The 16,355-nt window shown below is 37.5% G+C and overlaps 1 protein-coding gene across 1 annotated transcript in view; it reads right to left on the reverse strand.

Moving 5' to 3' along the window:
* Positions 1-1,726: 1,726 nt before the first annotated feature.
* GPR63 (G protein-coupled receptor 63) overlaps positions 1,727-16,355 on the reverse strand; it is a 49,413-nt gene continuing 34,784 nt past the window's right edge. Inside the window, exon 2 of the mRNA XM_038554761.1 lies at positions 1,727-7,307. Within this exon, the coding sequence (XP_038410689.1) occupies positions 5,904-7,163 (1,260 nt within the window). The 5' untranslated portion in view covers positions 7,164-7,307 and the 3' untranslated portion in view covers positions 1,727-5,903. The remainder of the gene's footprint in view (positions 7,308-16,355) is intronic.

Genomic DNA, 16,355 nt, shown 5'->3' on the forward strand with positions numbered 1-16,355 from the left:
TGTATTTTAATATAGGTGGCCAAAAATGGCACCAATCATTATTACTAATGCTATTAGCATACTTTTATGCTAACAGTTGGTTCTAACTGTAAATGTTTTCAAATTCTTTAAAAAGACATCATCCTTGACAAGTATCATAAATAATGAAAACTCACACAGAAAGGAAGTTGGTTTACATAATTTTCCGATCAATTGACTATTATTCCCCTTTGGGAAGCTTCAAAATAGATGCAGTGAAAACCAGAGATAAATATTGTGCCCTGTGATTATGTGGATTTGAATACACTGCAGTCAGAATGTGCATCCCACCCTCTGCCACAAGCTTATCTTGGTCATTTTACTAACGTCAACACAGGCTGAGTTTTTTGGACTAACAGTATAGCATCATAGGAAGATTTTATATTTTAAATTTGGATTTCACCATTGTAATGGTCTTTGGCTGTGTCAGTTTGGGTAGGCCAGTCTCCAGTTAATCCATCAAACTTTAAGTGTTGTTATGAAGGTATTTTGTAGATGTGACTGAAGTCCATGATCAATCCACATTAACTAAGAGACAGTATCCTAGATAAACTGGGTGGGCCTAATTCAAGCAGTTGAAAGGCCTTCAAAGTAGAACTGGTTTCTCCCAGGAGGAAAAAATTCCACCTATGGGCAGCAGCTTCAGCTAGTACCTGCCTGTGAATTCTAGCTTGCTCCACTTAACGGCCTGTCTTTTGGGATTTCCGATTTGTCTAGCCAGTCCCACAATCATGTAAGCCAATTCTTGCAATAACCACAATCATGTAAGCCAATTCTTGCAATAAATCTCTTAAGAAATATCTTCTACCGGTTTTGTTTATTTGGTTAAATGCTAATTGACATAGCCATAGAATCTTTCTTCTTTTTGCATTAAATTTAATTGACTGCATCTTGGTATCTCAATTGCTCCTAAAGTTTCTCTTTATTATGTATGTGTTGAGTAGCGTTCATGGTAGATGTGAAATGTTTTTTTCTGTTTTCAAGGTATATATGAAAATGTTTTTAATTCAACATGTTCCTCAATTTCGGTATATCTTTCCATTTCAGAAAAAACTATCAAATGTAGATTTAATGACAATCTTCTTCTGTAATTTAAAAAAAAAGTGTATTTAACTATTGCATAGGAGAGAAAAAGAAAATAAAATCCTCATATCTAATTGGCAAAAAGTTGAAACTCATATACAAATAACTGATATTTTGTATCAGTTTTCTTTTTTTTTAAGATTTTATTTATTTATTCATGAGAGACACAGAGAGAGACAGAGACATAGGCAGAGGGAGAAGCAGACTCCATGCAGGGAGCCCGACATGGGACTCGATCCCAAGACTCCAGGATCATACCCTGACCTGAAGGCAGGTGCTTTAACTGCTGAGCCACGCAGGCGTCCCATTTTCTATCAGTTTAAAAGTGGATTTTAGAAAGGCCTTAGCTTTTAGAAACGGAAGTGCGATCTGAAATCATTTTGTCAAAATAGGAGCAGACACTCATTGCTTTGCCAAGTGACAATCCAATTTTAAATAATTCGGCAGTAAAATTTCCATAATTCTCCTAGAGAGAATTCCTTAAAACTGTTTCTTAATACTAGTGGTCTTTTGCCAAGTTTCATTTCATCTTTAACTTCTCTTAGAACTTCTAAAGCTAGAATATAATTATATACACACAGGCTTTGAGAACTAATTTGAAAATAAAAACCCAAAGGAAGCAGGATTTGAAACTCAACTCAGATTTTAATTTAACAGAAAGTATTACTCATGACAAATCTAAGATGAAGTAGTCCTTAAAAAAAAAAAAAAAAAAAACTCCACTTTTAGAAATGTTAAATGTTTATTCATTTTCTCATTGGAAGCTCTTCTCCTGGTTGTAATAACAATATGCACACATAACCACAGTTTTTTTTTTTTTTGAATTACAACTCAAAATTCAAAGTGGTTTCTTTATTTAATATATAGGGCAGGTACTATTGTAAAATAAATTAATTTTAATTACAAAGGACTAGTACCAATATATAGCTAAGAAATGTATTACCATTTACCTGTCTTAACAAACATGTGCTTTGATATTTTTATTATTTAAAAACTGAGTCTTCAATGAAGGCATTTTAGCAGGACTATGGTTGTGAAAATAAATTTGAATTAAGCAGTTCTTTAAACTTAGAAATCATAGTAGAATAAAATGTCAAGCAAGTAGAAATTTTTCTGTGATATATACATAAATATTTTCATGTAAACAAAAGCAAAGATTAAGAACAAATTAAATATCTTTGTCAGCAACTGAAATTATACATAGAGTAAAAAGATTATTTTATTTTCTTCATGCTTCCATTGAACACGACTGGCATAAGCAGAGCAGTGGGAAATTAGATGAATTTTACATTCCCCTCATACTCTTCTGGAGATTATATACAACAAAGACATCTCTCTAGAAGAAAAGAAAATATTAGAGGAACTAGACTCTTGAAAGTCATGACTTTCAAATACTAAATCACTCCTTTTGCTCTACCATGAAACAACATGGTCTATCAGAACTTTGCCAGCTGAAAGAAGGTACAGCTGACACTGGCAAGATCCAGTACTAACACACGTGGCAGTGGCAGCAAATAAGGTACAACGATGTGTAGATTTTCCTCTATATATGGATTACCCATGCACTAAGAGATAATGGCTTCCAACACAAGCATTTATGTGTAAAACAGACAATATTAAAATGGGTGTATTTTCAACCAGAGTGCTTCTTGAAGCACCAACTTCAGGATCAGGGACCCAGGGACCTGCCTCGGAATCAGAGTGCTCAAGGAACTAAAGTGTGCATTCCCGGGCCCAAACCCAGCCCCTTTGGGGAACCCGAGCTTCTGTATTGCTAACAAGCTCCCCTGGGAATACAGAGACACAAATTCCTATTAAAGTTTGAATAGCACTACTCCAGACTATTGGGGATTTCTTCCGGACTCTTTCTCCTGATCACAAATATTTCACAATCTTTCTCATGCCTCTTACTTATTAGCCAGACGGAAAAGGAAAACTAAACTATCTCTTGTGTCTGCCTGTGGTGATAATTAGTAGTGGTATTTTCTTTCTCCCTCAAGAAAATACAGGGGAATAGGCAAAATATGATTCCGCACCTAAATTTTTCAAAGGTCCAACAGAGTACATTTTTTTTAAAGCTTTTAAAATGTGTACATGATAAAAACATTCAAAATGATTTGTAAACTGTCCCCTATCAAGAGTCTCCAGTGTAAAGAGAACCGCTGTTGGCTGTTGGGTGGTGTTGCTGAGTTCCTAAGGCCCCACGTGGTCTTCTCTCACAAACACTGAGCATCTCAGCAGGCACTCTTGAGCTCTGCCGAACAATGCACTGCCTACCAGGCAGCACAAAAGTACCGAAGGACAGCTCATAAGGAAGGACAAAGAAAACAAAGCTCAGTTTCAACTATCACAATGGGAGTCTCAAGACCTACTGCCAATATGGAAGATGAATACAGATCACGATGACTTTCCTAAGAGAAAGTCTAATTTCAAATATCCTTATCAATATCCGCTTGAAAACCAGTTTATATTGAAAATGGAAAAGCATGATACAGTTCCATGTGCTCCTACGTATCTACTACAGTGTTTATGTTCTCTAAGCTCCCAAATGGACTAAAACGATTTTAACCTGTGAATAATATAAATTAGAAACCAAAGAGGTAGGTGACTATCAGCAAAAGCTGATCCCGAAACAACATGCTGAATAAGTGCTCTGAGTCCCAAAAGAGTTCTTCAACTGGAAAATGAGTTCTAATACCATTACAATTGCCTTAAGAGCAGGGCTCCCCGGGTCCTTCACGGTGTCATCAACCTTCCAAAGTCCTAGTTCCTGATACTGTGCTAGGGGCTTTTCAGACATTCAGTAGACATTCCATTTTAAGAAACAGCTAGTAAGTAAACTGTAAAGAAGTAATACTGGAGACCAAAGATTGATGCTGACGTCAGCCGAGCTCTTCATATATCTCTACTCCCACATGGAGGAAAGCACAGTAGAGTTGGGCCAGATTCATCTAATCCAACTGTGTGGTTGTAAAACTGAAGAAACAGAGGCTCATTTTTCCCACTGGCTCACAAAGTACTAAAATTCTGAAAAGAAGCTATAAAAATCCAAAAAGTATTCATGTTAACCTAGCTATTTATAAAGTCAAGAGGTGTGTGGCCAAGAGGCTACATTTTCAACCCTTATAGCCTTGGTCTGCAGCCCCAAACCCATTGGCTGCAGCCCCAAACCCATAAAGTGTGTCAGTGGCCACAGAGCAAGGGGACCAAAGGCTCTGATGTACCTAGGGGGGCAGGTCGTCAGCAAGAGAAAAAAAATGTGAAACCCTGGACCTGCCCTGTTAAAACTTGCTCTATGCTCCTACCAGGACTTATCTTTGCCTCTTTGAGCACATTTACAAACTTCAGCTCAGCCATGGGCAAGCCCTCAGGCAACCGTGCTACTTTGCCCAGAACATTTAGAACCAGCTGGACAACAGGAAATCTCTGAACCAGCAAGGCCAGGACCTACATACAGCTGTAATTAACTTCTCTGTAGTCAGTCACTTGTTTTGAAAAAAAAAAAAAAAAAAAAAAAATCACCTTATTTCCTCATAGCCTTATCTGTCTAAGATATTTAAGATCCACTGTAAAAGGGTAGGTGTGAATGATTTTTTTTTCTATTTTCCATATTTTCTGTAATGTTTTCACATTTCTTTTGGTTACAAAAAAAGTGAAGCTATTTTTAAAAGGTGCTAGTCTAAAAAAAATTAAAGGATACACAGAGTTCCTTCCTAACTATGAAATACTTAAACCTGAATGATATGTCTACGTGGCACATAAGAACAGCAGTCTCAGGATTCTGACAGATTCTTTTGGATTCCAGCTCTACCATTAACCTTGGGCAAGATTTTCATCTCTCTAAGACTTACTTTCTGAATAAAAAAGAAAGAAAGAATACCTACCTCACAGGATGCTGTGAGGATAAAGATGCACAGTGCCTGGAAGATGGTAGGTGCCCAATAAAACGATAGATCCTTCTGCCCGGTGAACTCAGAATCCTTGAGTCAAAGGAAATACCATAGCCCACACCAGCTACCCCTCAATGCATCCCATTTAAATATGCAGAGATGCTTTGTCTCCTGGATTTTGCCCTATTTGCTCTGAAGAATCACTATTGTGCTTAGAAAAATGTCTACATTTTTATGTTCTTTAAAACTGGACATGCAGATAAAACATTTTTTAAAAACTATCTTCCTAGAAATGATAATGCAATGTTCCCTAAAGCACATCAGGTCATGTATTAAAAAAACAATTCTGAAAAACATGACTGAATTAGTTTGTACATTATTTCTTAAAGTGCACCAAAGTAAATATTAACGACCTTTAAAATGTCACTAACCCCCTTGGGTTATTCTTTTTAATAAAAGTAAATATTTATCTACTGAGATGTATGTGGTTTTGGCTCCAAAGTGATGGCAAAAAGCAGCAACGTCTTCCAGAAAAAAAATGATAAACTCAATTAAGCATACCTTAGCAGCATACAAAACACCTACAATTCAATGTAACTGCAGGCTCATTAAAGCACAATCCTGATCCCTGCTTCAAAAACAAAATCAATCAAAGAAACAAAATACCATCTCCCCATCCTAAATCAAGGATTTCTCTTGAACCCTGGAGGTAACATTTGTGATTATTTCCCTATTACGTATCCTCAGTAACAGAATTCTAGCTAATCACCATTCTTTCTTTACACTGCACACACACACATACACACAAACCCTATAAAAAACAATAAAGTATACTTGGAGAACCCATGTGAAAGAAAACTCAAAGTCTGATAAAGAGCAACCATCACCCAAAATGTCAGGCAGTACCCATATTCACACCACTGTCCGGTGTTCCCCACACACATAGACAGCACTGGGACGTATCCGCCGCCTTGTGTGACCAGGAAGACGTGGCAAAAACTTGAAGGACTTGGGCATCATGTCCAGGCAGGCGTCATGGAATTTTTTAATCCTCCAGTAGTAAATCAGTGGGTTCAACGCAGACTTGAGGTAGCAGAGCCAGAGGAGCCAGGTGCTAATCTCAAAAAAGTTGTGCTTATAGTAAAAGTGCTTACTGAACGTTGCCACAAGGCTGTAAGTGGTGAATGGGGCCCAGCAGACGATGAAGACAGCAAAGAGAATCAAAATGGTGGTGAAGGCACGTGTTTTAAAGCCCATATCAATGCTCATCTGGAAGGGTCTCTGTAGACTCATGAGACCCAGTTTGCTGGCCTGGCTGAGGCATATACCCTCCGGGTAGCTGTGAATTCTCAAGGCATTGTGCCGAAGGGTGTTGAGTATGCCCATAAATGAATACAGTATCACCAGGAAGGGTATGAAGAAAGAAACTAGAGAAATCAAAATCACATAAGCTTGGTAACCTGGGTTGGTTGTATACCCAAACACACACTGGGGGGCTCGGGAAGGTATCTGCAGGTCAGGGTTTCCTACAGCCAAAGGAAAGGCTATACAGAAGGAAGCCGCCCAAGAAACTGCAATTAGAATCTTAGCCCTATATGGATTTAGCTTATCCTGCCTCTGGACTATAATAAGGAACCTATCGATGCTAATGATGAGCAGGATGGCTACTCCCTCTATCACAAACAACCAGAAAAACATAGCAGATATCCTACAGAAGAGCTTCCCAAAAATCCATCTTGTAGTAAGAATAGTTACCAAGGCGAAGGGCATGTTCAGCACTGCAAGCAACATGTCTGCAAATGCCAGGCTGGCAAGGAGGATGTTAATTGCAGAGCGCATGGCAGCTTTTTGGTAAACCATCAGGCAAACAACCAAGTTCCCAAGAAAAGACACAAACAGAATAAATATCATTATAGCAGAAAGGATGATCTGCAGAGGCAAGTTTAGGCTCTTAAAAACTGCTGGTGTTGGGGGTACAGCTGTGCTATTCACTGTCAAGGAACTCATTCCAGTGGAAGCCATGGTTTCCATACTGTATCTAAGCAGCGGGCCAATGCCGGGATGCTGGAATGGTGGAGGGACAGTAATGTTCACATAAGTGTTTTCATAGACGACAAATGTTGTGTTGGTTGCCCCAGTATGGGACGCAGTCAACACTGCGGAGAAGACCATGATTTCAGCAGAATGGCAGGCGCTGACAGAGATGTGGGTGTTCTTCAAGCATTTCAACACAGAGCAGCAGTATCATGTTTCATTGATTGGTTTGGAAACACATTCTGGAAAACAGAGTTCCATCTTCCATAGGAATCCTTTTGCCTGAAAACAAGCCCAAAACAAAAAGTCAATGAGAAATGGGCTTTGTAAATAACACTTGACTTACCTTTCATCATGAAAGATCAGTTTTTTAAACCTTGAAAAATATTTAAGTCTCTAGCTTAGTCAACACTAAAATATTGTTGTTCTGTTTTATATTTGTTAAAATGATGGAATTTTCATGACATTTATATATAAAGTGAAAATGAAGAGAATCAAAATGTATTACTGCCTCAAAGGCAAAAGTTATAACTTTCCTGTTAATTTTTCTTTTAAATGTCCAATAGCAACATGGCCTTTCCACAGTCACTATTAATACCGATTCTAATATGTTTTTCCTGAAAGTACTAATACTTTTCTTAATAACTTTGGTACAAGTTCATATTCCATTTTTATATTAACACAAAACTGTCTGGCAAACCCTGAACTCAGTTTTCTATGGAATGCATTATAATCACACACTTTTGACCTAACACCCTAACCTAGTCAGTACTAGGTTATTTTCTATGAAAGTCTGAAACAAGCTGCTGGCTTTCTTTCTTGTGTGTTTCTTCTCAGAAATCTCTACATCAACCACACTGGAGAAGTTATTCAAGATGAGAAAAAATATATATGTAAAAAGTCTTGGTAATATTTTCAAGAGTTTTCTTTTTCTAAAGCTCTCTTTGCTTCTCGTATTGTCTTCTTTCCCATGACTACCCATTTCCAGCCTTTAATTTCTGATTTATTTATATTATCTTCTCAGTTTCTTCTCCCTAAAGTCGACCTGAATGTGTGCTTGCAACCTGATAAAAGATGTCAAACAAACAATAAAGATGGGGATTCTAAAGATGATCAGAAAAACATTCAGGTGTGGAGAATATATTATAGAAAACATTCCAAAATATTTGGTTATCTTTCTTTTTAGGTCTTTATTCTTAAGTAATTTCTACGCCCAACATGGGGCTCAAACTCACAACTTTGAGATCATACATGCTCTACCAACTGGAGCCAGCCAGGTACCTCAAAGATATTTGGTTATCTTACTCCAGAAGTTTCTTACCACCTTTCTCTAATCCTTACCCTTAACTTCATATCAATTTCCACAAGCCTAGAGTTTTCCATAAGGGACTTTTAAAATCTATTATCTTATTAAACTACTTTCATGGTGTGGGATCTTCCTTCTTTACTGGGGATGTAACCTCTTTAATTAGAAAGACCTCTCTTTGGAGTTATGAGTAGATTGCTTTAATAAATAATAAATGTATAGAAGTTTAAAACAACACTGAAATTTGCTCATTATTTGGATTTAGAATTAAGTCATCAATTTTAGGGGAAAATGCAGAAAGTTCACTTATTCATTTCTTGGGGTATGAAGGGAGGCATTCCATATGCAAGACCCTTCAAGATCCAGCACTATAGCCAAATCACAGGCTCTCTACCATACTTGTGTCTCTCCACAATCCCCTCTTCATTGTCCAGGGCTGCCTTTATGAACAAGGAGAATACTAATCTGTTTGTTCAAAATATTAATTTTACTATTTATTCTCATTTTTATAGCTTAAGTTCTCTGTCCCTATTAGATTTTATCCATCTTCACATATTCACTTTGAAATGCAAAATATACTTGAACAAGAAGCCACACTAATCCAGCAACTCTCAAATTTTATTAACCACAAAGGTCCAATGGGTAGGAAGCAGTGGTAGCTGGAAAGGTTTACAACATTAATCACCATAAGTCTCTTTAACGGTACCTAAATATAAGAAATATAAATACATATATAAAATTACTTAAGCATACATACAAATAGGAATAAAGACCATGCTTGCTACACAAATCAGTTTCAATACAAGTCTTCCTCTAAAGAGAAATTATAAATAGGCAATGTGTATCTTAAGCCTAATGCAACAGCTATAATTGTGCCTGACCAACTAAAACAAACACATCTCCATTCCAAAGTAATGAAGAAACAGCTTTATATTTATTTTTTTCTCACTAAGGTATAATTGACATGGAACTTTAATTTAGTTTCATTTGTACAACATATTTGATATTTGGATATATTGAGAAACGATCACCACAATAAACCTAGTTAACATCTATCACATCTATCATCACAATTTAAAAAATCTTTTTTCTTGTGATGAGAATTTTTAAGATCTACTCTCTTAGCAACTTTCATATATGCAATTCAGTATTACTAACTATAGTCCCCATACTATACATTATATCCCCATGGCTTCTGGAAGTTTGTACCTTTGGACCCGCTTCACTAATTTCACCCACTTCCACCCTCCCCTGCCTCTGGCTATCGCCAATCTCTTATTCGCTTTTATCTGTGAGTTGGGGTTTTTCTTGGTTTTTGTTTGTTTGTTCTAGATTCCACATATAAGATCATACAGTACTTGTCTTTGTCTTACTTGTTTTTCTTAGCACGATGCCCTCAAGGTCCATCCATGTTGTTGTAAATGACAAGACTGCATTCTTTTTATGAATATTCCATTATGTATACATACCACAATTTCTTTATCCATTCATGCATCCATTCATTTATCATTTCATGCATTAAACATTTAAGTTGTTTCCATACCTTAGCTATTATAAACAATGCTGCAATGAACATTGAGGTGCTTCTATCTTTCTGAATTAATGTTTTTGTTTTCTTCAGATAAATACCCAAGAGTGGAACTGCTAAATATATGGCAGTTCTATTTTTAATTTTTTGAGGAATTTCCACACTGTTTCTATAGTGGCTGCACCAATTTAGATTTCCACCAACAGTGCATGACGGTTTCTTTTTCTCCACATCCTCACCAATACTTATTTTTTGTCTTTTTTATAATAGCCATTCTAAGAGGTATGAGGTATTATCTCACCGGTTTTGATTTGCATCTCCCTGATAGGTGATGTTGAGCATATTTTCATTTACCTGTTGGCCATCTTATGTCTTTTTTGGGAAAATGTCTTCAGATCTTCTGCCCACTTTTTATTAGGATTGTTTGGTTTTCTGCTATTGAATTGTATGAGTTCTTTATAAATTTTGGATATTAACTCCTTATCAGATACACGATTTGTAAATATCTTCTCCCATCCAGCAGGCTTTTCGTTTTGTTAATGGCCACACTTTGAGACATTTGATTTCCTCACCCATGTTGAGGAACAAAAACAAAAACCACAATTTAAAAGATGCTTTTTAGATTGCTATATAAACATATAGTCATATTTTTCTGTCATCAAAGCCCCCCCCATTACTATAAAAACATCTACCTTAATTCATTCTGTTATTCATTCACCAAATGTTTAAGTACCTAGTATGTGCCAGGCACGAGAGAGACAGCAATGAACAAATGGTTTAGATCTGTGGTTAAAGGACAGACTGACCATAGACCCTGCATCTCAAAATCACACTGAAATGAAAGAAAGGGATTTTTTAAACAAAATCTACAACCCCAAAGGACAAAAGGTATGAATGAAAAATGCATTAACAGATAAGGATTTTTTTAAAGTGTCATAAGACAAAAAGCAGATGGCAATGCAGTAGCTGACTGAACAGAACCGAACAGAACAGAGAACTATATCCTCAATATTCCCAGGGAAATACGCTTAGAAGAAGCTGACACACCTTGTGGAGCAGCTCTGCATTGGAAAGTACCCGTTACCACAGAAAGTGGCGTAGGTGGCACAAAAAAACTGTTAAACTGCCTGAAAATCTATCTCCAGAGCCCCTAGAACCCCACTCCACATCCCAGTCTCCCCTCTTCTGTGCAACCACATGAAAGCACACACTTCCCATTCCTTGAGCTATTATCCCACAGCCCAAGTCTGTGGCACAACTGAATCTGAGAAGCATCAACTTGAGACTATGAGTGCAAAGCTGAAAACAGGGAGAGTGACTGAATGTCTACACATTCCACATGAGAATCTAGCCTTCTCTACACTGCTTCCAAGGTGCCAGCAGCCTGGCATATGCTACTCAGGCAGGACTAAAATGTTCATATGCTCCAGTAACTAAAAAGCCCTAGAGGAAAAGTTTCTAGATTCAACATTTGATGGTACCCCAAGAAAAATGCTAGCTTGGTGCCCAATCATCTTGTTTACTAAAGCCCACCCACTATCAAGCCCAATCCAAGCACACAGAGCTTCTAATTAGCTTCTCGGTGCCTATTAAATATAAATGGTCAATTTCCCTGATAAAGTTCTTCAAAGGAATTAAAGCAAAGGCAATTTTATAATTAAACATTAAGGAAAAGAATCAGAATTTATATCAAGGAACATCGCATGCATGGACTTAATAACATCTTTGCCCTTGTATCTATATAGTATTCCTCATTCACTGTACTCCAGGCTCACCATAACATAAATGTAAATGTTCTCTGGCCTTCTTCCTTTTCTTACTGAAAAGCCTAATAACCAAAGCAGTGCTTTGAATGCTCATAATAACTATGTTAAAAGATTCTTTCCTCCCAGGACTTTTCATCAAATACTATTGTGACCTGAAGTTTCATTTGAATTTTATAGAAGACTAAATAAAAGTTTTATAGCCAAAATTTACATTTCCAAAAAACAAAATAAAATTTGCATTTCCAAAGGAAATGGGACAGTAGAAACATCAGCACTAGAAAATCAGCTTAGTTTGATAATATCTGCATAACAGTCCTGATGTTAAATCTAATCTAGACTCATCTTTACTGGTCATTTGTTGGAAACTCTTACTACATTTTCCAAATAAGAAAAACTGAAAATTCTGTGTGAATGTGTGCATATATGTATATAAACACACTCCACAGGTATGCGCACATGTAAAACTCACATATGGCAGAAGTAACTGGATTTATGATTATTTCCCTCTTCTTGAGGCACCTACAGGAACAAATACAGAAACTGGGGTAACTAGGTTAATGATATGCATGATGTGTTTTATGTTTGGACTGTGCCAGAATGTCACAACTACTAGGGTGTCAGTGGCTAGAATGGGCAGTGGAAGTTCTAGTATTCTCTAGTCTTACCTGCTACTGCAGTGCTTTAGATACTTGTTTTATTCTCTGCAAAGATTATATTCTCCTAGGAGAATCTCATAGTTTCCTGACTACTATGCTTTCCACAAAGCCCAATACACATTTGGAAAATTAAATTCATTTACACTATGTTTTGTGACATCAGGGAATTTCTTCTTTACTCATTTTAATATTTATTTGTATGATATATCTGCATAATTTTTTAAATAATCAAATGATTTTTTAAAGATTTTTTTTTATTTATTTGAGAGAAACAACAGCATGTGCACACAAGTGAGGGGAAGGGCAAATGGAGAGGGAGAGAGAGAATCTCCAGCAGACTCCCTCCTGGGCATGGAGCCCAAATCAGGGCTCAATCTCACAATCCTGAGATCATGAGCTGAACCAAAACCAAGAGTTGGACACTTAACCAACCAGACGCCCTTAAAATAATCAAATGCTTTTTTAAATGACAGTCGAACCCTGTACCACCCTTCATTAATCCATTACCATCTTCAGAGGTAGCCATTTTTAATTATTTTAAAGTTTTGTCAAGTACTTATTCTTTATATATCTAAATAATTTGAGGAAGTTGCTACTTTTGATTACCAATATTATACATTAAATCTTGATTGACTTCCTTTTAGGATAGATGAGAGTTTAGATGTCATAGCACCTCCAACTTATTTCTCCTCCCTTCATACTATCAAAATGTTATTTGAAAATCTGAGTTACAATAGACATTAACATTTGCTGATATGCAAACAGAATATTTTCCTTTCATGTATAAATTTTGGATTTCCTAGAATTAATAATTTACTTATTTTCAATTTTTAAAAATAACCATCAATGATTTTTTTTTTTTAACCAGCTCACGAGATAGATCTTATATCTACAGGTATTTTATTTTGGAAGGTCAAATTTATCAACTACATTTTTATCTTAGAGTCATAGCTTTTGTTCTTCTAGCCCTCCCTGGAACAGTTACTTCATGGGTCTGCTACATGAAGCCAGCCTGAGACACGCCTTTATGACACCCATTCTGGAAATCCTCCTTTCTGCATTTCCTAAACCCTTTGTTTTCCATTTCACTGCTTCCTTTGTTTACTTCCTACTTTCCCAAGAACTGTTTGTCCAACTGCTTTTAAAGGAAGAATATATTTAAAAAATAAATAAAAATAAAGGAAGAATATAAGGGAAGTAAATTTTGAGTCCCTGTATGCTGGAATAAGTAATTATTCTGTCCTTTAATTGTCTTAGTTAAGAATTCTCCATTGAAAATAACTTTCTCTGAGAAGATGCTCTAAACCAGTGGTTCTCTAAGGTGAGGGATCATAAGGATCACCTGGAGTATCTGTTAAGCTACAGACAGCTGAATCCCAACTCCTGAGTCACCAATTCTGTAACCTGAGGTAGGTCCCAGAATTTGCATTTCTGGAGGAAGGAAAAAAGTAAAAGTAAATTGAGAACTTTAATTTCCAGACTCAAGGATTAGTGAAAAACCAAAAAGCTTCATTAACCACTGTGAAACAAACTCTATCTGCTACAGCCCCAGAGATGAGGTTTCTGAAAACTAAATCAAAGCCCAATCTTGTGGGTGTCTGTCATGGTGACTGTAGGAGAGAGAGAATTAGAAGCTTATAAGCATCAAGCCTATAAAATAGAAAGTAGCAGCCCCTCAATCAATTCCCAGACTTGTGCCAGTACACAGACCTAGAGTCCCTTGAGTAAAAGGAAGCCAGGTCCCATGAAAGGACCTTGCTACACAACCAAAAAGCTATACTATAAACCTTCCTCCTAGTCTTCCTCAAAAAACTGCAGCCAATTACCAGAGTGACTACACACTGGGGAAAAGGAAATAATCAGAATTTTATGGGATTGCTGAATACGGCTTGAACTGGCACTCATTCCTGGAGACCCAAAAGGGTACCATGTTGTACCATTCAGAGTAGAGGCTTATGGAAATCATGTGATTGATGGGAGTTTGGGCTCAGTTCCAACTCCCACTGATCCCAGAACTCATGCCATCATTATCTTCTGAAATGTGGAGTTGCAAGAGACATACTCAGCAACAGGAAGATTCCCTCACTGGTTCCTTGATGTGTTTGGTCTATGATGGTTCTTTAAAAAAAAAAAAAGGTCAAGCACAAACTCCTAGTGCTATCTCTACCTATGAAAATAGTCAAACAAAAACAACACTTCATTTGTGCAGACATTGAGACACTGCAGAAATTAGGATCACCACCAAGGACTTAAAGGATGAAGGTGATCATAGCTAGCACATCCACATTCAACTTGCCTATCTGACCTTATAGAAAACAGATGGATTTTGTAGAGAACAGATGCTGTACCAGATGTGACTTCATTGCTGGAGTAAATCAACACATTCCTTGGCATCTGGCACACAGCTATTGATCTGGCAAATTGTTATTTTTTCCCTCTATATGTGTTAGCAAAGAACACCTGAGCAGTTTGCCTCCAGCTGGCACCCTACTGTCCTATCCCAGGGCAATCAACTCTCCATCACACTGTCATAATCTAGTCCACAGGGACCTCAACTGCCTCTCCACTCCACAGAATGCTATGCTTTCCATTACATGATGAATGAACAATAAACAGTACCTACTCTACTAATCTTGGTAAGATATATATGTGCTAGAGGGTGGGGAAAGATTCCCACAAAACTTCAAAGGCCTGCCATCTTTGTACATGTTCTAGGAGTCTTACGAGATGTCAAAATTGCTCTTCCAAGGTGATAGCTGGCTTTCCCTATCATTAAAAAATAAGCCCACCTGTTAGTAGGGCTTTTCAAATTTTGAAGGCATCATGTACCTTATATGGCATGTTATTCTAACCCTCATCAAGTAGCTTGAAAATCTGCCAGATTTGAGTGGGACATTCAAGTACAGGCTGCCATGGCAGCTGCTCTGCCACTTGGGCTGTAAGACCAGATCCACTGATGTTTTAGGTCTCTGTGACAGACAGGAATTCTGTACAGCATCTGACAGGGCTGCGAAAAGTGCATCACAGCATAGACCTTTAGAATTTTAGAACAAAGCTATGCAACAAGAGTATTCCACATGAATTTGTTGTGGACTTACCTTCTGAAGCCACAAAGTTGGGTATGTACAGAGCACTTCAACCTTAAACAGAAGTAGTATATATGAAATCAGGCCTGGCAAGTCCCAAGGGCACAGCTGGGTAACATGAGCAAGTGGCTCAGATTCCCAAAGCTCCTATTCTTGCTACAGTGATCCTCTCAAACTTCATCTGTGGTATTTTTTTTTTTTTTATGATAGTCACAGAGAGAGAGAGAGAGGCAGAGACATAGGCAGAGGGAGAAGCAGGCCCCATGCACCGGGAGCCTGATGTGGGATTCGATCCTGGGTCTCCAGGATCACGCCCTGGGCCAAAGGCAGGCGCCAAACTGCTGCGCCATCCAGGGATCCCTCTTTTTTTTTTTTTTAAAGACTTTATTTATTCATGAGAACACAGAGAGAGAGAGAGAGGCAGAGACAAAGACAGAGGGACCTTGCTACACAACCAAGAGGGAGAAGCAGGCTTCTGGTGGGGAATCCGATGTGGGACTCGATCCCAGGATCCTGGGATCAGGACCTAAGCCAAAGGCAGACACTCAGCCACTGAGCCACCCAGGCACCTCATCTGTGGTATTCTTAAAGAGAACAAAGTCTCCTGAGTTTTGTTAGGAAGTATAATGTCAAAGACGGTCTTAAGCTTTTTGAATATACATTAGCTTTCTAGAACTTCACAGTGATTCTATGAGATTATTAAGATTCCCATTTTAAGGATGAGGAAGCAACAATTACATGTCAACAAATTAGATAACTTAGAAGAAAAGGATAAATTCCTTAGAAACATATAACTTACCATGACTGAATCATATAGTAACAGAAAACCTGAACAGACCAATAATGAACATGGAGATTGAATCAGTCATCAAAAATCTCCCAGCAAATAAAAGCCCAGGATATTTTGCCCCAGGAATGTGACTTCACTGGTAAATTCTATCAGACATTTAAAGAATTAACACCAATCCGTCCCAAATTGCCCCAAAAC

The sequence above is a fragment of the Canis lupus genome, chromosome 12 (genome assembly GCF_011100685.1).
Source record: "Canis lupus familiaris isolate Mischka breed German Shepherd chromosome 12, alternate assembly UU_Cfam_GSD_1.0, whole genome shotgun sequence".
Lineage (NCBI taxonomy): Eukaryota > Metazoa > Chordata > Mammalia > Carnivora > Canidae > Canis > Canis lupus.